The sequence below is a fragment of the Heloderma suspectum genome, chromosome 6, assembly GCF_057233095.1.
Source record: "Heloderma suspectum isolate Gila_16-S chromosome 6, 16-S_ref, whole genome shotgun sequence".
Taxonomy (NCBI): domain Eukaryota; kingdom Metazoa; phylum Chordata; class Lepidosauria; order Squamata; family Helodermatidae; genus Heloderma; species Heloderma suspectum.
Window position 1 is genome coordinate 25,763,135 of NC_139463.1, and position 22,722 is coordinate 25,785,856.

The 22,722-nt window shown below is 47.3% G+C and overlaps 2 protein-coding genes across 3 annotated transcripts in view; one reads left to right on the top strand and one right to left on the bottom strand.

The window, feature by feature from the left end:
- Positions 1 to 3,773, top strand: part of LOC146340564 (matrix metalloproteinase-17-like) — a 29,853-nt gene extending 26,080 nt beyond the window's left edge. The window contains exon 11 of the mRNA XM_084803841.1: positions 1,485 to 3,773. Within this exon, the coding sequence (XP_084659967.1) occupies positions 1,485 to 1,783 (299 nt within the window). The 3' untranslated portion in view covers positions 1,784 to 3,773. The remainder of the gene's footprint in view (positions 1 to 1,484) is intronic.
- On the bottom strand, positions 3,222 to 21,611 carry CAPG (capping actin protein, gelsolin like). Of its 2 annotated transcripts, none has more exons than XM_084803843.1 (10): positions 21,377 to 21,611; positions 17,377 to 17,411; positions 15,739 to 15,911; positions 14,387 to 14,541; positions 12,955 to 13,122; positions 11,657 to 11,806; positions 9,394 to 9,486; positions 8,187 to 8,319; positions 5,984 to 6,072; positions 3,222 to 4,926 (listed from the first exon to the last, which is right to left on the bottom strand). In XM_084803843.1, exons 2-10 carry the CDS (start codon positions 17,397 to 17,399, stop codon positions 4,861 to 4,863), a joined length of 1,050 nt encoding a protein of 349 aa, XP_084659969.1. In that variant the 5' UTR covers positions 17,400 to 17,411; positions 21,377 to 21,611; the 3' UTR covers positions 3,222 to 4,860. The 2 variants fall into 2 exon arrangements, with proteins under 2 accessions (XP_084659969.1, XP_084659968.1); XM_084803842.1 differs by having other exon boundaries at positions 21,361 to 21,387.
- Positions 21,612 to 22,722: the final 1,111 nt, after the last annotated feature.

Consider the following 22,722-nt stretch of genomic DNA (forward strand, 5'->3'; position numbering starts at 1 on the left):
CAAGCCTGTTTGATGCTTTACTTACTTACTTATTTACTTACTTACTTAAAACATTTTTCTCCTGCTCCAGGAGCGGCTTACATATAATCAGTAAAAATCAAGTCAATCTTTTAAAAACACACACACACAAAAGGAAAAAGGGCTGGGGAGGGAAGAGGAAAAAAAGCCAGTGGTCTTTCAGTAGGGCTGGTGGAATGTCCCTACCCCCCACTTGATCTCCCTCTGTTGCAGCCTTTAGTAAAACAAAAGAAATCACGAAATCACGTGTGTGAAGAAATCACGCACGTGCGCACCCCCCCCCCCCAAGTGAAGGTATTGTGTTGCATGTCCCTTGCTTTCTGGACTACTAAACCTGTGAAGCAGAAGGCTCCCTCTCGCAAAACATCCTTTGTGTGTACATGCCTTTATCTGCATTGTTCTTCACAATCAGTTTAGAGAACTCCGTCCCTCAGTTTAACCCCTTTCCCCATCTGAAGTCCTGTTTGTGGGCAATTCTTACCTCTTAATACTTTAACCAGCCCACAGTTTGCTGCTTGCTTTGGGCTAGTAGCCATTCCCTTTGGGCGAGTGATAGATGCATATGGATGCTGCTTGTGTCCATGCTCTTTATCTGCTTTTCTGGCCCAGAGGCTAGAGCAGAGGGTGCTGGTCACCAACCACATCAGTAATTAATTATTCATCACCTTGATTTATTTATTACCAATCAAGCTAGGTAGCAGGCAGATATTTATTTCAATTACAGATAGATGTGGTTCATTGATAGCACCTTTAACCAAGGTCATGAAGAGACACATATTTTCATGGGATTTTGTTCCTGGATAAGGTGTGTGTGTGTGTGTGTAATGTTTTTAATGCTTCTCTATGGAGTGGGTGGTGGCAGCAGAGAATATCCCTGTATTTAGAAAGCTAGTCTGTCAAGGACAAGTCTAGTCTACAACCCTTCTCTCAGGCATCCAGTTTTCTCTTTTTAACAATTCCTTATTATAAGAAGAGGAACCAGGAACAAAATATTGCAATGTGGAGTGTCACACCTCAGGATCCCTTCTGCCCCATTCCATTCCATCTCATCCCCCCACCCCTGTGACATTCCACTGTCACTGAGCATGCTCAGTCCTCATTAAGTTGTCCTGAGGTTACCTCCCCCCCACCTTTAGGGTTTCCCCCCCCTAATTTGTTCTTTATACTTCTGCAAACCTTGGGATTCCCCCAAGCCTGCTGCTACCTGCCTCTTGTGTGGGGGCAGTGCCATTTTGATTACACAACAACAGCACTCGCAGCATGAACATTAGAAATAGAGGGAAATGCTGCTTTCAATCATAATACAAATTTCCAAATGTTATCCATCAAGCATTGCAAGCCATCTTCCCAGGTTTACCTCCATCTTCCAAACCATTCTACATCTCCAGAAAATACTCTCAGTCCTCTGCTCTATGTTAATTTAGTGCTGATGTCCCCCCTCCCACTACACTTTTGTCTCGCTGCAGGAACTCTGTATGCTTTCAAGGGCAGAGAGTACTGGAAGTTTGACCCACACACCCTCAAGCCCCAGATGGGCTACCCTCATTCCATAGCCAAGGACTGGTTGGATTGCACAGGTGACCTGTACCCTTCCAGGAGTGTGCCCACCAGCCCTGCATCGGGAGCGAAACATCAGCCAGACTTGCGGGGCCCACAGCCCGAGGTTGAGCACTGCGTGTGCTTTTGCTCTGCCTTTCGGGCCGTCTCTTCCACCGTGCTCAGCTGTCTACCCGCCACTCTCCTGGCTCTGCGAGGATCTGCCTAGGAAGGACAAGAATGGGCCTTGCTCTACGAGCAACATTTGAAGGACAAGAACGGGCCTTGCTCTACAAGCAACATTTGTGGTGCCGACCGAAATTTCCACATGGCACATCTGTGGCGGGGGCAGGGGAAGAAACATCTCAGTGGAATAGGATGTGTTGAGCAACTGGGTTGCAGATTGTGGTCGTAGTCCCTTAGTGGCAGGGCTTTGTGCACAGTGGGAGAGCATTCTTGAGCTGGCCGCCCTTTGGTACAGGAACCCCACAAGGGGGAATCCAAAGCAGGGGTGTTGAACCTCTTTCAGCCTGAGGGCTGGATTCTCTTTCGGAGAAACTCTTGGGAGCTGCATTGCAATACTAGGCGGGGCCAAAAACACCAACATATAATAGCTTAAAGCTCTTCCTGCCAGCATTTAAGCCTTCGGAGAGGCATTTCAACCTTTGAGAATGGGGAAAAAACTGCACAAACGCCAGGAAGCCACCCCAAGATGAAGGGGGTGGAGCCAGGGAAACTGGGTGTGATCATGTGGGGAACTTTGGAAGGCCCGATTGGGACCCCAGGCAGGCCAGATTTGGCCCCTGGGCCTAAGGCTGTGCACTCTTGGCCTAAAGGAATCGGCACACCCCTCCACGATAAAAAGGGCTGAGCAGGGCCTGTGAGAATCGTCCGATGAACCCCTGCAGCGCTTTTGTTGAAAGAGTTTGAAGATGACCCTTGCCGGCTGGCCTATCGGACACTTCTTTTTGTGTCTCCGATTCCCCCCTGAAGGCACAGAAGCTGGCCTAGGGCACTCCGCCAGTGATGCATCAACCCTGAAGTGCCTCCATGTGTGTCGCTGGCACTGGGAATGGGCTTGCTCTTTGGGAAAGGAAACTCTGAGTCGCTTTATTGCTGCGAGGAGCAGCACAAACGGCAGCCTCTTTCTGCAGTCCCTCCATCAACACAGCTGTGGAATGATTCGGAATCATTTGCCCAGGGCTGCCCGGCTGATTGACAAAGCGCCATTGTAGCCTCAAGACGGTTGGGAAGGTCATTGAAAGAAGAGGGGGTGGGGAACACAGCATTTGCTGTTTGAAAGGGGAATCAGAAAGGGAAGGACGGAGAGCTGTCCATCAGCTTCCCACCATCCAGCATTGTAGACTTTCTGTTGTTTATGGAGACTTTTAAGGGCAGATTTCTATGTCTGAGAATGTCGATGGGTTACTCACACCCACCACCACCCGCCAGAACCAAGCTGTCTCACCTTCCTTATGTAACTCCACTTTCCTTACTAGCAACCCTGTGGGGTTGTGGGAAACCAGGGGGGCTGGGTTCATACAGTAGGGGGATGGCTGAGGGAGAAAAATGCTGAACCCCGCTCCCCCAACTATCTTGCCATGCCTCCAGTCCACCAGAACCCCTGTTCCCTGAAAAGGGGTTAGGGGGAAAACTAGTGAGCAATTCATAAAACAAGAACTAGGATTTATTTAATGAGGAAGGGAAAGGGGGAAAGAAGCAAAACAAGCATTCAGATGAATCACCAATTTAAAGTATGTCTTCAATAAAAGAGGAGAAGGGAGCCCAATAGTTATATAAAGGAAGGTTAATTCTTAAAACCTGTCTCTAGCTGTGCAGGTCAGGACTCAAAGGTAACTGTAGGCCTCTGTTACTGACAGCTGATTGTCAAGCATCTACTGACTGGTAACTGGGGAGAAGGTAGAATGCTTTTTCTTCAGCCTGCTCAAGACCTCTTTTCCACCTCTTCCCGTCCCTCTTCACCGTTTCCTCAGTCTCTTTCTTCATTATCTCTGTCTCCTTTTCTCATCTCATATTTAACCTTTCTACCATATCTCCTCAGTGTAAAAGACAACAAAAGGTTGAACACTAGGTATTCCACCAAATGGATGAGGTGATAAGGCCCACCTACCCAGGTTCTGACTTTACAGAGGCACAAAACAGGCCTGAAAAGCCATAGGCGTATATTGGGAGTTATTAAAATTAATGTTAAAGTCTGTATTTTTGTTGTTTTTCATTCCGTTCAGTGTGGAATAATTAAACACATTTGCCTGACAGAACATAGAAAGTATGCTGAACACTGCTAGAGAAGGAGGAGGAAAGCTAAGACCTCTAATTAGCAGCAACTGTCAAGTTTTACATGCAGTCGGACAAGGGAAAATGTAGTGTAGCATCAGCAGTACCCTTACGGGTTCACAACTATTGTTAACTCACACTAGAACTTTCTGTTCCTTGCAGAGAACAGCCCAGAAGGGACTCTTGTTTTAAACTTTTGACTTCTTAACCTATAACATATCAAATCCAGACAATTATTTTTTAATTTGTGTAAGGCAGGGGTTGGCAACTTCAGGGGGAAGTCTGTGGACCATTTTTGCCCCCACTGGCCTGCTGTGCATGCCACTCCACAAAGTACCAGAAAAAATCGGTGGCAAACCATGACAGCATGCAAAATGGCTCAAATTTAGCTTGTTCTGAGGCTAAATTTGACCCATTTAGTGTTCCATAGTGCTAAAACCACCATTAAAAAACCAAAACACAACATACATCACGGCTCACCCCATTCAGCAGGGTCTTCTAACTGTGTAGTATTTTCAGGGGCTTTAGGAGCTTCCTTAGGAAGGAGGGGGCGGGACGTCCACCAGTGCAGTTGATCCAGCTTAAATCTGGATCTAACCCTATAATAGGGAGCCTGCCCCAGCATAGAAACAGCAATTTACAGCACCATAGTTATGGTCCCCCTTCCCGAAACACCTAGAGGATCAGACACAACAAAGTGGAGAAATGTTTTATTTCACTCTGATTAATAGCAGGTCTCCGGCAGAGATCTTTCCGAGACCTACCTGGGCCTGCCAGGGATTGAACCTCAGGCCTTCTGCATGCAAAGCAGAAGTGCTACAATTGAGCTATGCCCCCCCGCTCTCCCCTTCTCCCCCGTGTCTGGAATGCAATAAAGCTGATCGAATTAACATCAGACAAATGCTGCAGGTTAGAGAGGATACAGCGGCTCCAGTTTAATAAGGCATAATGGTTGATGCAGAGTAAGGCACATGCACTGAATACTGCTAGCTCAGGATGTAGACTTGCATTTCACTTCCAGTTTACGAAGAATTGTTTGAAGAGAAGACTTTCGTGGCCTTGCGGCAAGATTTCCACCTGGAACAGGGATAAAGGAATGTGAGACAAGGACAACCAGTGCAGACACACCAATATGTGTTGTCCCACTCAGTTGGAGGAAGAATAGCAGCGTCTCAAAGCTCTAACCACTGCATCAGGATATATATTTTTCTGACTCCTTTTTAAGAGAGGGGGGACCAAGATTGGGGAGCCAGGAAAGAAAACTTTGGCTTGTGATCAGCAGCTCAAGGAAAACATCAACCCTGTGGACAGTGGCAGGGCAAAGGGCAAATTCCAGGCAAGGGATCATCACTTTTTAGGAAAGAAATTGAAAACATGATACCCAGGCTACATAATACTTTGATATGAATCTACCATGCAGCCTCATTAAGAATAATGTGTTGTGTACAGTTCTAGTTGCTCTGTCAAAAAGGATATTGTACAAATGGGAAAGGTACAGAAAGGGGCAACCAATGGTTGGAGCGCCTTCCCTATTGGGAAAAGCTAATGCTTTGGGACTTTTTAGTTCCAACAGTGGGACGTGATAGAACAGCGGGAGGCAACCAGGTTTGCCCTCCCTAGATGTATTGGACTTCATCTCCCATCAGCCCCCAGCCAGCATAGCCAATGGTGGGGGATTATGGGAGTTGTGGTTCAAAACGTCTGGAGTTTCCCTGTCCCTGTGACACCGGTATATAACATTATGCATGATGTACTAGAGAAAGTAGACTGAAAGACAGATGTCTCCCTCTCATAATATTACAACTCGGGTCCATCCCCTGAAATTGAGTGCTGGGAGATTCGGGACAGACAAAAGGAAATACTTCACACGATACAGAATTGACTTACAGAACTCTTTGCTACAAGGTTTGGAGATGGCCACTTATACAAGGGAATTAGACAAATTCATGAACACATTCTGTCAACGTCTATTACAGCATTTCCCAATGTGGTGCCCTCCAGATGTTTTGGACTTCAACTCCCATCAGCCCCAGCCACCTTAAACCATGGCACCCAGAACTGGAAAGATGGTCTTCCTTTATCAGAGCCTTCTGGAAATGTTGGCTGGCTGATTGTGTAGCCTCTGCTTATTTACCTGTGTGTTCAGGGGGTACTTCATCTGGGAGATGAAGTTCTCTGCCACCTTCAGAGCTGCCTGCTGTTCCTGCTCATTGGCTCTGAGACCTGCTCAAGGAAGGATGGGTTAGAAGAGCTAAGACAAATTTTGTCTGATGTGGGGCAAGTACAGCAGAACTTGTTTTCTGGGAAGGAGCGGGGTAAACTAGTATTCTTCGAAAGAGAGCATTTTCCTAAATCTGGGCCTTCTAGATCAGCCTTGTATTTAAGCATTTGCCTGGTTGCCATAGGCAACAAGGAGCTGCATGCAGATGAGTAAGTGGGTGGAAAGAGGAAGAAGAACCCCACACCCAGCATAAGAATTGCAGCAGGTTGCTGGAGGAGAGGTGGAGTTCTCCATCCTCTGACACCCATACCCCCAAGGAGGCTAGTAACATTTTTGTTTGCAGGGTAGTGACTTTTGTGGGTTTACTTACAAAGCTGACCTAGATGATGAAACAGATGGAAAGATGTGAGACGACCGCTTACTTGATATGGATGATGTGTAAGGGGAAAATTTGCCTATGCTTGTATGGTACATTTCGGCATCCCATGTGCGATATACAAGCCTATGCACTTGTCCCTGCTTCAATTCCAGGGCTTTGCAAAACTGCCTCAATTTGTGCCACGCATATATTTGGGGGAGAAGCTATAGCTCAGTGTTAAAACACCTGCAGATGGATCCAGGTTCAATCCCCAGTGTCTCCAATCGAATGGCCTCTGGTAGCAGGATTGGGAATGGGACAGTCAAGGAAGAGGGGCCGTGGCTCAGTGGTAGAGTACCTACTTTGCCTCTAGAAGGTCCCAGGTTCAATCCCTGGCATCTCTGGTAGGGCTCAAAAAACTCCTGCCTGAAATCCTGAAGAGCCATTGCTGCCAGTCAGTGTTGGCAACACTGGGCTAGATAGACCCATGGTCTGATTCAGTATAAGGCAAATGCATTCATTCATTCATTCATTCATTCACAGATGATAAGGCTATCAGTGGCCATTAGTCATGATGGCTATTTATTACCTCCAGTGTCACAGGCAGATACCACTGTATGCCGGTTGCATGGGAACATGAGCTATTGCACTCATGTCCTGCTTGTAGGCTTCCCAATGGGGGGAACCTGGTTGGAACAGAATGCTGGACTAGATAGGCCTTTGGTCTGATCCAGCACATCTCTTTCTGTGTACTTAGCTTCATGTGGGCATAAATCCACAGCTTTTGGAAGCAAAAGGGACACCAGAACATAGGAAACTGCTTTATACTAGGTCAGACTATTTGTCCATCTGTCTCAGTATTGTCCGCTCTTGACTGGCAGGGTCTCAGGCAGAGGTCTTGCTACCACATTTCTCTACTTGGAGATGCCAGGGATTGAAGCTGGGACCCTCTGCATACAAAGCAAGGCTATTGTCCTTCCCCTTAAGAAGAGGCACAATCCTTCCTTCATGGACATTCATGTGTACTTTTCAAGGAAAAATATTGCCATTTATAGCCAATAATACAGGTATATTTTGGACTTGCTTCAGGAGAAGCGGCTCAGAGTTTCCTGGTCAAGGCCAGCATTTCCATGGCTGTTGTCTCAAAAGCAGTAGTCATCCTTGCGTAGTAAGATGACTCCAGGAATTGTGTCTAAGGATTATGTCTCACTGGGGTGGTAAACCTTTCTCTGGGCTCCATCACTTCAGACTGCATGCGGGGGCTCGTATGACAGAATGCTCCTCCATAAAATAAAAATAAAGAAAATCCCCCGCACATAGAAAACTAGTATATCAGGAAAAAAGCTAGGCTAGTAGCTTGTCCCTGACATGCTCGCTTTCTCTGTGTAGGGGAAATTGTTTTTGTATGGAGGAATATTCCACCCTGTGAGTATCCTTCTATCTGCAGTTTTCAGGGGTACCATCCAGAAACCGGTTTACCAGCTTGGTGGGCAATACACTTGAAAACCATGCCAGCCATTGCAAGATTTCTTGATAACACCATGAATGCTGGCAAAGAAAGACCAATCAGAAGCAGGTTATTCTGGGAAGTGAGGAGTAGGCAAGTGGTGGTGGTCACCACTGGTAGAATTAATCAGAATGGTCCACACCACACAGGCAGCTCAGCAGGTGCCACTCTTAGCTGGGGATGTATTCTGCATTTTTGGTCCCATACTAAGCACTGAGGTTGTTTCCCTGGTAGTGTCTAGTGTCTGTTACCTTTCCAAACATAGATTTTGCCACACTGGCCATTGTCCAGGATGAAACAGTCATCTGTGATGAGCTGTTCTTGGCGGAATGGACTGGACTCGGAGACCTTAGTCAAGCTCATTTTCCCTGTCATATCCGAGACCTGGAATTTGAGAAAGAAAGATAAGAGACTCACACAATTCAGGTGTGGACAGACTTCAGGCTTGTGGGATCTACCTTGTTATTGTTGTTTTACTAGAACCCTCAGATCTACCAACTAGAGCCAGATGCAAAGTTGTGGCTGGGGAGTGTGTGTGTGTGTGTGTGGCCAGATACAAAATGGCAGCGGTGGGTGGAGCCAGATACAAAATGGCCACTAGGAGTGGAGTCAGTTACCTACTGCAGCCCATGTGCAGAGGGGTTTATAAATCTGTGCACGGTGTGGATAAAGTCAATAGAATTTTCCCTTCTCTCATAACACTAGAACTTGTCACTTCTTGAAATGGATTGGTGGTAGATTCAAGACATATCACTTCACACAGAGCATTATTCGTTTATGCAGTTTGCTGCTGCAACATACGGCAGCAGCCGTGGCATAGAGCAGGGGTGAGCAACTTGTGGCCCTTTAGATGTTTGGGCCCATCAGCCCTGGCCAGTGTAGTCATTGGTGAGGAATCATGGGAGTTGCGGGCCAAAACATCTGGAGGGCCACAAGTTGCCCACTCTTGGTGTTGATGGCTTTGAAAGGAGATTAGACCCATTCATGGAGGACAATAGGGCTAGCAATGGTTATTATTCGGGATGGCTAAGTGGAGCCCCAGTACCAATTTTTCTAGTGGGTGGGGGAGAAACATTTGCTTCAGGCCCTACATCTGCCCAGCCACAATGGACAAGCTAGTGCACGAGATGGACCTTTGGTCTGATCCAGCAGCACAGCCGGTGCCAGCACCTGGCATCTTTGGGCAGCCCAGCAGCTGACTGGGTCAGTGAGCCACCCACAATTACAATGCCCTTGGCATAGCATCACTCTGGGGCATTGTGCATAAGTAAAAAGGCAGGCAGCTCACATACCCAGCCACAGATCACAGTGCTGCGGTCACTAGCAGCAGGTAAGCCCGGAGGGAGGGGGACACACCGATGTCAGAGGGAGCCCACAAGAGGGAAATCCACTGGTGCGGGGCCATCAAAACTAAAGCCAGCTCTGTACATCAGGGCTCTTCTTGCTTTGGGTTGTTACCTTGTATAATGCAGCTGTGACTGCATTCTTCTGATCAGCAATGGCATCTTCCTCAGGATTGCCCTCTTTCAGAACTGGCTTAGGTCCCAGAATCTAGAACAAACAACAGATAATGCCGAGTGTGGATATCTCCTTACAGCTGTTCCACCTCCTCCCTCAGAACCCCAACCCCATGCCTCACAGGGTGTAACATACATGTGGTTCAAATTTGATGTTAGCGGGGCAGTAGCTGCTGGGAAACCTTTTGCATGTGGATGGGACTTCAGACAGTTATCGTCATGATTATTTCTGTACACATTTAGATCACAGGTGGGCAACCTGTGGCCTGCCTGATGTTTTGGCCTATGACTCCCATCATCCCTCACCATTGGCTAAGCTGGTTAGGGCTGATGGGAGTTGTAGGCCATAATATCTGGAGGGCCACAAGTTGACCATCCCTGGTTTAGATAGCGCTTGACTAGCGTGAAAGGACAGGCCCCTGTTGCAAGAAGACGTAGTGGTAGTGCACAGGCATTACATGCAGAAGGTCCCCACTTGAATCCCCAGCAGGAGGGGACCCAGTCCTCTGCCTGAGACCCTGCAGAGCTGGGCTCCAACCCAGTATAAAGCACCAGTGGCCAAGTCACACAGGAAAGCCATTACCAGATGTAGCCGTCATCAAGCGATGAAGAAGCCCTTAGAACAGGGGTAGGCAACTTAATGCCCTCCCAGTGTTTTGGGCTACAACTCCCATCAGCCATAAGAACAAAGGAAGACCATGCTGGGTCAGACCAAGAGTCCATCTCATCCAGCATTCTGTTCACACAGCGGCCAACCACCTGCCCACAGGAAACCTACCAGCAGGTCAAGAGTGCAACAGCTACCTCCTGCCCATCTTCCCCAGCAACGGGTGTACATAGGCGTACTGCCTCTGACACTGGAGGTAGCATATAGCCATCAGGACTAGTAGCCACTGATAGCCTTCTCCTCCAGGAATTTATCTAACCCCCTTTTAAAGCCATCCTAATTGGTGGCTATCACTATGTCTTGTGGTAGCGAATTCCATAGTTTATGCGCTGTGTGAAGAACTTCCTTTTATCTGTCCTGAATCTCCCACCCATCAGCTCCCAACCATTAATAGATTTTGGCCATGGCTTCTGGGGCTTATGGCAGTTGTCGTCCAAAACATCAGGAGAGCACCAGGTTACCTAATCCTCCCTTAGAATTTCTCAGTGTCCATTTTGTGCAACCCTCCCTGGAGCAGGGATGGGTGAGTATTCGTTCAGTTTGTTTTTTGAGACGAACTTACCAAAATTCACAAATAGCTTAATACCTGTGACAGAAAGAACTTGAGATTTTAGCAATTTGAATGTGACAGAAAGTGCAACTGACAGATATAGCCATCCAGGCGGAGGACTTGGAGTGCTTCGCTCTTAGATGCCTGGGTTTGAATCCCTGTATATTCAGCCATGTTTGATGTACTCAATTAAGGTTGCCACCTCTTTTTTTCTGACAGGCTCCTCATCTTTAACAGCTACATGGCAGTCAGGTACAACATGGTTGTCTCCATGCTGGGAATAGCTGTACCTATTGAATTTGGCCAGTGCAGCTGGGTGAGAATTTTGTTTCGTGCATTTTTATAATAACTTACCAACATTTGCAAATTTCTTCATAAATGGGATGGAAACAACTTGAGATTTAAAAAATCTGAATGTGGGAGAAACCAAAGCAGGGTGTCTAACCCTACTTTGGAGTCCTTAGATCTTTTCCATAAGAACTTTATGAGTACACAACCCATATTCCAGATCACTCCTCCCATGAGGGCTTTAAGACCATGCATATTTTCATTTGTTTTAAACATTCGTATGCCACCTTTCAGGGCAAAGCCCTTCCAAGCCTAGGTAAATAAAAACATTTTTAAAAATCTCATTCTAAAACAGCAGTCTAAAAGCATTGGGCTGTCTAGCCCAGCACTCATGTAAAATCAGTTTTAAAAACCCATTAAAGGGAAGCTGGCAGCAATTTAAACAAATAATAATAATAAAAACCCAGTTCAACATCTCGGCTAAAAGCAGACCAAGACAAGTGGGTTTTTGAGGCCCTTTTAAAAGCCAATAAAGATGGTGACAAATGAATAGGGAGGGAGTTCCACAAATATGGGGCCACCATCAAAAAGTCCCTGTCTCTACCGCATAGTAGTGAGACCTTCAGTAAAGTTGGGGCACTGCCCAGACACCAGCCTGCACCACCCCTGGAATGGCTTCCTCCCCTACAAGGATCATACCGCTGTCATCTCAGCTGGCTCTTCACCATCAGCAATGATCTCCACTTTGGCTTTCCCCTTCCTCTCACTATCCCGAATCGCCGTTGCTAAATCGCGGGCTTTGTTGCGTTCCAGGATGTTGGATTTTGCCCCACACCAAGTAATGATGGTCTGAAATGACAGGTCAAAGTGATTTGTGATGGATGGCCAGAACACCAGCTTGTCCACACACTTTCCCCACCCATCACCTGCTCCTCTGTTCTGCTGGCTGTTATCTCTGGTCTCTGACGTTGACACCATCTTGTTTTTGTAACAACAACATTTTATTCAGCCTTCCAGTACTTTATATATAAGCATGTGTAGCGCTCTTTATTGCCCCCTCTGGTAGCCTGAGAGAATGCACCCTTGGCTATTTTAATATATTACATGCCCCTCTTTTTAAACAGACTACACCTTATTTCTTATTTGAAATAAATAGTACCATTTAACTTCCTCTCTCATGCTGGCACATAATCCTTAGAAATCTTTGACTTTAATTATTGACCATATCTGGAACACTCTCACTGATCAGCTTGCTGCTCACTTGAGGTCAATCCCACTGCAACCACCATGTTCTATCTCTGGTCTCTCACAAACAGGCTGACACCATCTTGCCTTTGTGACAGCAGCCTTTTATTCAGCCTTCCAGTACTTTCTTTACTACTATGTGTAGTACTCTTTATTGCCCCCATTGGTAGCCTAAGAGAATACATTCTTGGCAATTTCTATATATTACACTTGGTCCAGAACACCCATTCCAATTCCACCCTGAGGAATGCATTCCTCTCTCCCCCCAAATGTATATATATTTGTCCTCTGGCAATGCACTAGCAGAACATACACTCCTCCTTTCTAACAGCAGTGCTGGCTCCAGGTTTTTGAGGGCCCTCGGGCAAGACACCCTTAATGAGCCCCTCCCTCAGTGAGGCTACCTTCTCACTGCCATTGTCACCAGCTGGTCCTGCTCCTTTTTCTTATCATTGCTACCACTTTCTTGCTTGACAGGGAGAGAGCCAGTGAGCAAGCAGGCAATGATATCCACTGCTCCTTCTTCTCACCACCACAGTTATCTGGGCCAGAGTGAGTGGAAGGTGAACAAGCAGGTTGCAAAGGTGAAGAGGAGGGGCAAGTCCAGTGGGGTGTGTGTGTGACTTATCAGTGGATCCCTCCTGGGGTGTGGGCCCTCAGCAGGTGCCCAACCATGCCTACCCTTGACTCCGGCCCTGGTAACATGCATATTCCCGCTTCTCTCCACATGTTTTTCCCTCTTCCAGGCTCACCTCTCCCAGGTCCAGGATGAAACAGTCACCAGTGTTAAAACTACCCCAGCTCAATTCCCTTTCGGTGGCCCGGATATTCTTTTTCCCTTTCACTTGGTAGAGTTTGCGGATGAGGCTGGGTTGCTGGCTGGCCTGAGTTCTGTTAAAGGCAGATTCCACACCTCCTTCCTGTAAAGCACAGACATAAGGATTGAGGTCTAGAAGGAAGTAGGATGCTAGAGTCTGGGGTGTAGTGGGGGACTAGGCTCCGTGAGATAACAGGAGCAGCAAGGGGAAAGATATACCTACTTGGGGAGGGATGAAGGGAAGCCATTATCTTATTTATTCAGTACAGTTATATCCTTTTCCTCCAAAGAGGTCAAGGTGGCATCCATGGCCCACTCCTCTCCCATTTTATCTTCACAACAACCCTATGAGGTAGGTTAGACCGAATAATCAATCTGCATACATTTACATATGAGACACAGAGTGCTTCCGGATGGAAGGCTCCTAGCGCTACTAATTAGAAGGCATTGTATAGCTATTCTTTTGTTTTATCATTAATAGATTTTTTGCTGTAAAGGAAAAGATGGAAGAAGTGGTGGGAAATCATGAGAAAGTTACAAGTGAAAGATGACAGCTGGACCCCCTGTAAAATTGCATGAAGGAAGCAGGGTGATGGCATGATAAAAGCCTTGTCCAGAAGCACCTACAATCTATTCAGTCGCTTCTTCATTGCTTCAGATGGCTGATAAGAACATGTCTATCCAAGGTAGCTTTCGACTGAATGCTCTCTTGGTTTCATTCTTACTTGGTTAACACTATTCCATTTTTCTCTGCTCTTCCTAGAAATTGTTGGTTTATTATTATGCTAATATTGAGGTGGGGTATTGTTGTTTATGGACAATATTGGCCTGGTTGTGATACATGTTCATTTGTTTTAATATTGTACGGCATTTAAAATTTGTTAGCCACCTTGACTTCCTTTTTTTTGGAAATAAGGGGGGATATAGATTTTTAAAATAAAATAAAGGTGCAATCCAGGGGCATAGTCCCTTCCAGGGGCTATAGGATATTGTGGAACTCCGTCTCCCCTTGCTGCTGGAGGCTTCGTTGTAGTGGCAGAAACCTCTGCTGCCGTTACGCCCTCTGCTGTCAGAACTCCGGTGGTAGGCAGTGGTGTGGTGGTAACTGCTGAAGTGACAGTCCCCATAGCCACACCCCCAAGAAGAGGCCAAAAATGCAGACAGCTGTGTTGATCCCTGTTAACACACCAGTTCTAGCAGTTTTCATTTCTACCAGGAGCTGGTCTTTTATAAAGCTATTGGGTCTTATTCGCCCATTCAGATTGCTTTAACAGAGCAACAGTCCGAACTCTTAGCAATTATGCTCCCAGCGCTGCTTGAAGAAAGCCTGCAATGTGGAAAAACCAGTCAGGCTGGGCCTCTCTCACCTGGTATTTGATGCCGTGGGGGAAGTACTCCATGAAAACGTCAGACTCATTGCCCTGCACTTCCCGGTACTGAATGGGTTTTTCTTTCAGGAAGGAGTTGAGGTGGGTGGAAAGCAGAGCACATGCCCCCTGCTCATCTCGGGAGGAATTCTGGCCTGGGAGAAGGGGAAAGAGCAGTTGCCTGACAGGAATCATCCAAATTCCAGTTCTTAGGGAAATTAAACCTTCTAGCTACTAGCTTATTGTGCTACTAATTATTTCCAGCTTGTGTATATCTGTCCCTCTAATAGCGAACTCAGGTGGCGAGTGCCAACAGAAATGGAGCGAAAGCAGGGTCACTGAAGAACAAGAGGGAAGCTTCAGCATGCTTGGTGAACCTCAAGGTGTGCAGAAGTACAATCTTTTCAAAACGCCTCAGGGAGGGGGAAAGTCCTCCTAACCCCCCATCTTCCCAGCCCCCCAGCCCCACTCAACTGAGCATGTCGAGTGTTAGTTGGAAAAAAAAAAAAAGAAAAATCAGGGAGGGGGAGCATGGAATGGCCTGCTTGAGCCCCTTGGAGGTTTTAGTATCTAATTATTTCTTCTAATAGCGGCAGCATAAAACAGTTAGCAGCTCAGATAAAAACTCAGTCTAAAATAGTGAGAGCCCACGGAGTGTCTAAAAGGCCTGGGTGAATAAAAAGGTCTTCATCTGGCACTGCAAACACATAAATAAGGCTCCAGAGGGAAGCCTCTCAGGAGAGGCAGTTCCATAGCCTGGATGTCATCACTGAGAAGACCCTCTCCTTTGTAGCCACCTGCCTCACCTCACTTGGTGAGGACACATGAAACAGGGACCTCCAAGAGAATCTTAAGGTTCCCGTGAATATATACAGAAAATGTCATGACCTTTTATCCAGTTGAAATATGACACATTCAACCAACATCCATTATGTGTGCCAACTGGTCATCTGTACTGCACAAGGGGAGGCACAATTTCTATTTTTTCTGTATGGCAGTGATTTCTCTAAAACTCTACTATACACCATTGCTGGGGTCTTAAGATTGCTTTCTTTATCTTGCTGTCCACAACTTTGATCTCCCATTTTTAACTCTTGGGCTTAGGAGAGAGTGTAGCTGAATGGCAGAGGATGTTTCCCTACTACAGTCTTCCCCAACCTGACACCCTCCAGATGTGTTGGTTTACAACTCCCACCATCCTCAGCCAGCTGGGGGTGACGGGAGTTGTAGTCTAACACATCTGGGGGGTGTCAGGGTTCAGGAAGACTGCTTTTCTGAATCAGCCCACAGATGGGCTCTAGTTCTAGACTGGTTTCATCTTGGCTCCACCAGGTGTGCTGCTGCTTGCTTACCAATCCAGATGTGCACACTGGAATGCTCATCAGCTCCATTGTGAAGAATTAGGTACGAATCTCCAGTATAGAATATGCCCTTCATCTCTGCTGGGACGGACACAGGCTTCATCTTCTCCACCCGCCAGATGTGTAGGCCTGGCTCCTTCACAGAAGCATTGAAGGGAGAGCCACTGCCAGGTAGAACGAGAGAAGGTTATGAAGTGGAAGCGGGAAGGGACAGGACAGAAATAGCAATACACAAGCAGAGAACTGAAGAACATAAGAAGAGTCCTGCTGGATCTGACCAAGGGTCCATCTAGTCCAGTGTTCTGTTCTCACATGGGAAACCCACAAGCAGGACACGAGTGCAACAGCTACCTCCTGCCCATGTTCCCCAGCAACTGGTGTACATAGGCAGACTGCCTCTATTGGAGGGAACATAGAGCCATCAGGACTAGTAGCCACTGATAGCCTTCTCCTCCATGAATTTGTCCAATCCCCTTTTAAAGCCATCCAAATTGGTGGGCATCAGTACATCTTGTGGAAGTGAATTCCATAGTTTAACTATGCGCTGTGCAAAGGAGTGAAGGAGAAAAGTTGCTTTGAAGAGGTTGGGATGAGAAGGGATAGAGCAAGGATGGGATATAAGGCTATCACTGGCTACTGGACCTCATGGCTATATGCTTCCTCTTCCTCTGTACACCAGTTGCTGGGGAACACAACTGGGCGGGTGCTGTTGCACTCACATCCTACTTGTGGGTTCCCCACAGGAAACTGGTTGGCCACTGTGAGAACAGAATGCTGAACTAGATGGACCCATTGGGTAGTATCCAATAAAGACCATGCACACATGGCCAGCCCTATCGGGCCCCAGTACACACACGCACAGCCGCACCAGCCCAGGTCCACATGCGGCCGTGATATCATGCTTCCAGGAGCAAGCCCCGACATGCATGAAAACACTCGTTTCCAGAGGGGGCAGTTTGCATCCCCTCCAGATATGCACAATTTTGCTCAGGTCGGCACTTGCCCCCAGAAGTACAATATCACAGCCATGCACGGACCGGGGCTGGCGGGGTTGTGTGCATGCGGACCGGGGCTGGCCGCATGCACCGGGCCCCTATTGGATACTACCTTTGGTCTGATCCAGCAAGCTTTTTTCTTACATTCTTATGGGTGGATGGCAAGGCTGTCTCCTCTGGCCGGGAGCACCCTGAGTAAGGTATCAACTGTCCTATGCCTTGCAGAGGTGCATGTCCATCTGGAAAGTGGTCATAATGACAGGAATATACCCCAAGATAACATCTACAGATACTAAGCTTTGAAGCTTAATTGTCTTCAGGCAAGCCCAGAGTGAATCAAAGCATAGGCAGTGTTTGGGTGTGCCAGAATGGATGTGGTATTGTTACAGATATTATTAATATTGATTCAGTTTATATCTGGCTTTCAGGTCTGGAACAGGGGTTCTCAAAGTGGCTAATGAACCTGACAATAGGACATAATAAAATAGAACTAAACACAATTGAAATACACAAAAAGTAAAACCAGCCTTAGAAATCCCAACTGTGAGTCTGAGCAGTTGTCAGGTCTCTCCCCCACAAAAATGCTTTGGTTAATAAAATGGTTGTTAGGTTTTGGATCAAAAGAGTTTGTTACCTTTTGGGGATTGCTGTGTACATGGTTCCAGGGATCTGGTGAGAAACAAAGATCTTAGGATTATCAAATGTGGAGCAGAGGCAGTCTCAATAAAGATTGCAAATGTTACACTGTTGAAGACAGGATGCTGGTTGGCCCTTGTGGAGAACAGGATGCTGAATTAGACCAGCCTTTGGTGTGATTCATCAGGGCATTCTTAAGCTCTTATGTAGGTCTCTCTGAATATCAGTTCCTGGGGAACAAACAATGGGGCAGGATTGTTGCCTTCATGTTCCCCTTGAGGGCTTCCTGTTGGCGTCTGGGTGGCCACAGTTGAAGAGAGGATGCTGAGCTAAATAGACCTTTAGTATGATCCAGCAGGGTTCCTCTTATGCTGTCCTTCAGGCCGTTGCAGCAATTTAAAAGAAACCGATGTTTTGCAGCGTTGACTGCCAACTGTGGTTGGTCATGTGCCCCATACCAGAACTGGCTCCTGATCAGCCAGCCTCTGATTTCTTAACACACTTTTAGCTTAGAAAAATTGGTCTCCATCACATGTCAGTCATTGTCACATCAATCCTACTGATGGGGCAAGATGCCACTCTACTGTAGTGGGAGAGGACAGCCAGGCCTGTTGATATTAACTTCCCCATTTTTGAAGCAAGTCAACACAGAGCTGGGATAGGGGCCTAGATTAGTGGTTGGTCCCATGCAGTGTGTGTTCTATTCAGGAACAGCATGTGCTGTTCCCTTAAGCATAATCCAGAGCCTTTCTACACAAGGCATTTATTGTGCTCTTGTGATTCTTCACTCATGGTAGTTTGTGGGTCCTTTACACGACATCGTCATCCTCCAGGGCCTCTCCCATGCTTTGCAACCATTATAGCATGTGTGTTTTTTTCTAATGAGGAAAAAGCCTTTTCTACATGAGGCTTTTAAGCCACAGCTTTACTGAGACTTCTGCTTCCAGATTCTTTGTGGGATTAAGATCAGCTCCTTGACACTTGTTCATTGGGGGGGGGGGGTCTTTCCCTGCCTTACTATATGTTCCATACACAACCACTAGGTGGCTCTGTGGTATAGCAGAATTGCAGAAATACACTAGGGTTTCATGCTGTCATTCAGGATATACGAGACTTTCCTCGATGGGGGGGGGATGCCAAAATGGTTGCAAAGAGTGAGAGAGGCCCTGGAGGATGATGACATCATGTAAAGCACCCACAAACTACCATGAGTGAGGAATCACAAGTGCTCAATAAATGCCTTGTGTAGAAAGGCTCTGGTATTTCTGTGAATGGCGGCATGAGACCCTGTTGTATTTGTGCAATTCTGCTCTACCACAGCGCCACCTAGTGTTATGTAATGGAACATATAGAAAAGCAGAGAAAGAAAGAAAGAGAAAGAAAGAAAGAAAGAAAGAAAGAAAGAAAGAAAGAACAAGTATGAAGGAGCTGATCTTAACCCCACAAAGAATCTGGAAGCAGAAGCCTTGGTAAAGTGGCAGGTTCAAAGCCTCATGTAGAAAAGCCCACAGTCTCCAGATTCTCTCCCCACCCTTCACCTAGAAGAAACCGTGCTGCAGGCTTGCATTACGATCCCTGCAAGGGAGCTGTATAAAACCTGCTCAATAAATCATGTAAGTGATCAGCACATGTGTGGAGCCTAAATTCCATAGTCAAGGTTTAACAGACCAGAGGGAGGACTACAGCCAGTGGCATAGTGGAGCCAGGGCTCACGGGGTGGAAGTGCTAGGAGTTTTTGATTAGCAGGGATGATATCACCTGCCGCCCCCCTCTGGCTTCTCCATTCCCTCTTAGCTGCAGCCCTCCCAGTAGCTGGTGGGCAAGTGGATTTTCCTAGCAACATTGCTTTGGGCATCCCTGTTGTATTGCATAGTATTTTGGGGTGGCTTGGTCTTGATTGGGCAATTAAGACCCATTAGCTTTATGAAAGGCCTCCAAAAGACATAAATAAAATACACAGAGAGAAATGAATCAACAGAGCTGCCTGCATTTTTGGAGTGTCTTTGTTAACTGCATGAATGGAGTCATGTCTACTTTGGCCCTAACTCTAGGGATGTACGAAACGTTTAACGTGCTCCGTTCCGGGGCATCCGCGATGGGGGGGAGGCGCTCCGTCCCTCACCCCGGAATCCTCCCTGGTCAGCTCCGCTCCGTGGCAACTCCACAGAGCCGCTGGCCGGGGCCGGCCACAGCTGGACTTCCGGCTGCTGGTGGGCTGCTGCGGCTGCCAAGCCGTGATAAGCTACGTAAGTATTACGTAGCCTATCACGACAAAAGGTAGCCATGCAAATGGCAGCTGCTATGGCCCTGCTCTTTGCTGTGATAGGCTACGTAAGTATTTACGTAGCCTATCACGGCAAAAGGCAGCCACGCAAATGACGGCTGCAGCAGCCTGGCAGTGTCCAGGAGACCAGATGGAGCAGCCGCCGCCGGAGCCGCTGCCGGAGCCGCCAGGTACACTCCGTCCCGGGGGGTTTCCGCAGGGTGGCGGAGGGGGGAAGCCGTTCCACCATGGATTCCGGGGGGGCAGATTCTAAAGAATCCGGCCTCACTGGCATCCGTGGCAGAATTCTCTGACATCCCTACCTAACTCTAGTCCATGAATCTTGCATTTTGCACACCCCATTAAAGAACTGCGGAAAACTGAATTGATTATCTCCCCATCACATAGGGGAGGAAATATACTTTTACACTTAGACACCACAAATACATATATTGTTCCCTGTAATACACATGCAACCACCAGAGTTCACTATCAGTTCTGAAGCAAAACCGACCCACCCCAAAGTCAGGGATAGGTTTCAACACGCTCTGTCAACTCCCTAGGTATGCAGAAATCTATACATTTTGTAGACTGAAAGAGAAGGAAGCTAACAAGGCCCTATGAGCTTCCAGGATATACAGGATGTTGAGGTGTCCAGTTGAATAGGAGACTGGGGGAAAAGAAACTGGTCGAATGGAGGAGAGGAGAGAATTAGCCTGGAGGGTACCAGGTGCCCTCCAGATGTGTTGGGACTACAACTCCTATTACCCCTGCCATTCCCTGTGCTGGCTAGGGATGATGGGAGTTGTGGCATCGGGATGACACCGAGACCTCTGCATTATACAGGAATGCTTCAGCAGGAAGGAAAGGAGAAGGACACATCTCCCCTTTCCTACTCTCCAGAAACCTACCCCTCACTGCTATATTGTTATAAAATGCTCATGTTCTGGACCGGCAGCCTCAAACCTGAGCCCTCTAACACTAAAGGAAGACCAGATCAGATTATGTGTCTATGGAGCTCAGTACTGTGTCGCTTCCAACTGGCAGTTGCTCTCCGGAGGTCCTTCTGCATCAGCAGCTACCTGATCCTTCTAATCCACCAGGGGAAAGCATCAGAGAGTGGGAAAGAAGGGTGTCTCTTTCCCTTTCCCCCCTTCCTGAAGCTCCGCTTCCCCATGTAAGGTTTGAACAGGATTACAAGGCTCCCATTCTAAGCTGTCTGAAGTCCTGAACACTACTGTCATGAGTTGGGGACATTTTGTTGCAGGCCCCTGCTTACTTTGATCTACGACAGAGCTGCAACTTTCTTAATATTCTAAGAATGCAAAGACTATTCCAGAGTTCGAACTTCATGAGGGGACAGAAGGAGGATGGCCCCATACCTTTTGAGATAGCCTTATTAGCCACTAGGGAGGGGGATTGATTTGACTAAATTTGAAAGGAGTCAGGGGGTGGAGCTTGTGATTTACATAATCCCATGCACACACCTTTCCCCCATAATTAGAGCCGAAAGACAGATGCATTTCCAGTACTCAGCTGTACAGACCGAGATGGAACAGACAAAGCTACCAAGAACTTGCGTCTGACTGGGCTATTTGCAAAGTTCTCTGCCTGTCAGCCCAATCTTTGATCACAAGCAAAGGCAGCATTTTAACCCCATCTGGTCAAGCTTTCAAACATAACATACACTATAGGGAAGAGGATTGCATTCACACTCACCGAGGTGGACACTCACCGGCAGCCTCTGCTAAAGCAAAACAGGAATGTAAAATTAGATTTCCTGGGCGGGGCCCTTCCTCGCCTCTCTAGTCAAACTCTTCATTGCCTCAGATCCTTTGTGGCTGCGGGGGAAAGAAAAATGTGCCAGATGTGGGCGAAAGAGGAGTGACTCACTTCACTCCTGATTTGCCATCACTCTGTCATTCCCGTCATGAGCTCTGGGTGCATCGCTTCCTGTGCTGTTGCCCTCTGACCCTCTCACCATCACTTTGTTGGAGAGCCCCTCCGGAACAGCCGTGTGTGCTGTCAACGTGCCTCAAGCTATGCACGCGCAGCCTTGCCATTGCCCCAGTGCAGCATGGGGCTTGCCTGTCCTGGAGGCTGCCAAGGAAGAAAAGTTACAAACATCCTGCAATTTTAATGAAGGGAAATGAGACTTCTCTCTCGCAAAGCCAAAGGTAGAAACCCAGTCGGTTTATGTTTCGTTCCTTCTAGTTATGCGCTGTTCTATTTTGACACATTGCACACCTGCATTATGAGCCAAGCTGCTGTAGATAATAACCTCGACATGAAAATATTTACAGAGCTTCTGGCCATGGATGCCATCACTGAGGCTCCTTCCTCACCTCATAGAAGTGGACTTAATTAAGGTTTCAGTAGTTTCTGTTCACACAATAGACTTCAAGATACAGTCACAAAAAATGATCCCATGGAAGGCATCACTTTGCCTACTTTGCATCCCTTGTTTTCTGGGATCACCGCTGCAAAAATCTCCTCTGCCCAGGGCTAGGGATGTCAGAGAATTTCGCCACCAATCTCGGGGAGGCCGAATGCCAGCGCATTCGGCCCCCCGAAATTGGTGGCGAAACGGTCTGCCCCCCCCCGCCCGCCCCCGGGACGGGACTTACCTTCAGCGAATCTTCCTGGCGGCGGCGGCTCCGGTGGTGGTGCGGCGGCGGCAGCTGCGGCGGCCGGTCTTCCGACTGGCTGCCGCCGCCGCCATTTCCAGTTAAAACAAACAAACAAACAAAAAAACGTGCTAGGCTACGTAAAGATTTACGTAGCCTATCATGGCTAGATTTTTAAAAAACACCATGATAGGCTACGTAAATGTTTATGTAGCCTATCATGGCTGCTTTAAAAGAAAAAAAAACACGCGCGTACGCAAATGGCGGCGCCCATGGGCACCGCCATTTGCATTACTTATTTTGGCACGTCTTAGTCTACGTAAACATTTACGTAGACTAAGATGGCGAAAATAAGGGGAACGCAAATAGCGTAGACGCTACACCATTTGCGTTCCCCTTATTTTCGCCATCTTAGTCTACGTAAATGTTTACATAGACTAAGACGGCGAAAATA

What these genes read in the sequence shown, in the direction of transcription:
- CAPG (XM_084803843.1), bottom strand. Translation starts at nt 17,399, where the DNA reads ATGTACACAGCAATCCCCAAAAG. An exon ending in TCACAGCTGCATTATACAAG is followed by an intron (nt 8,320 to 9,393) that starts GTAACAACCCAA and finishes CTCAAATTCCAG; the next exon opens with GTCTCGGATATGACAGGGAA. An exon ending in CAAAATCTATGTTTGGAAAG is followed by an intron (nt 6,073 to 8,186) that starts GTAACAGACACT and finishes TTCCTTGAGCAG; the next exon opens with GTCTCAGAGCCAATGAGCAG.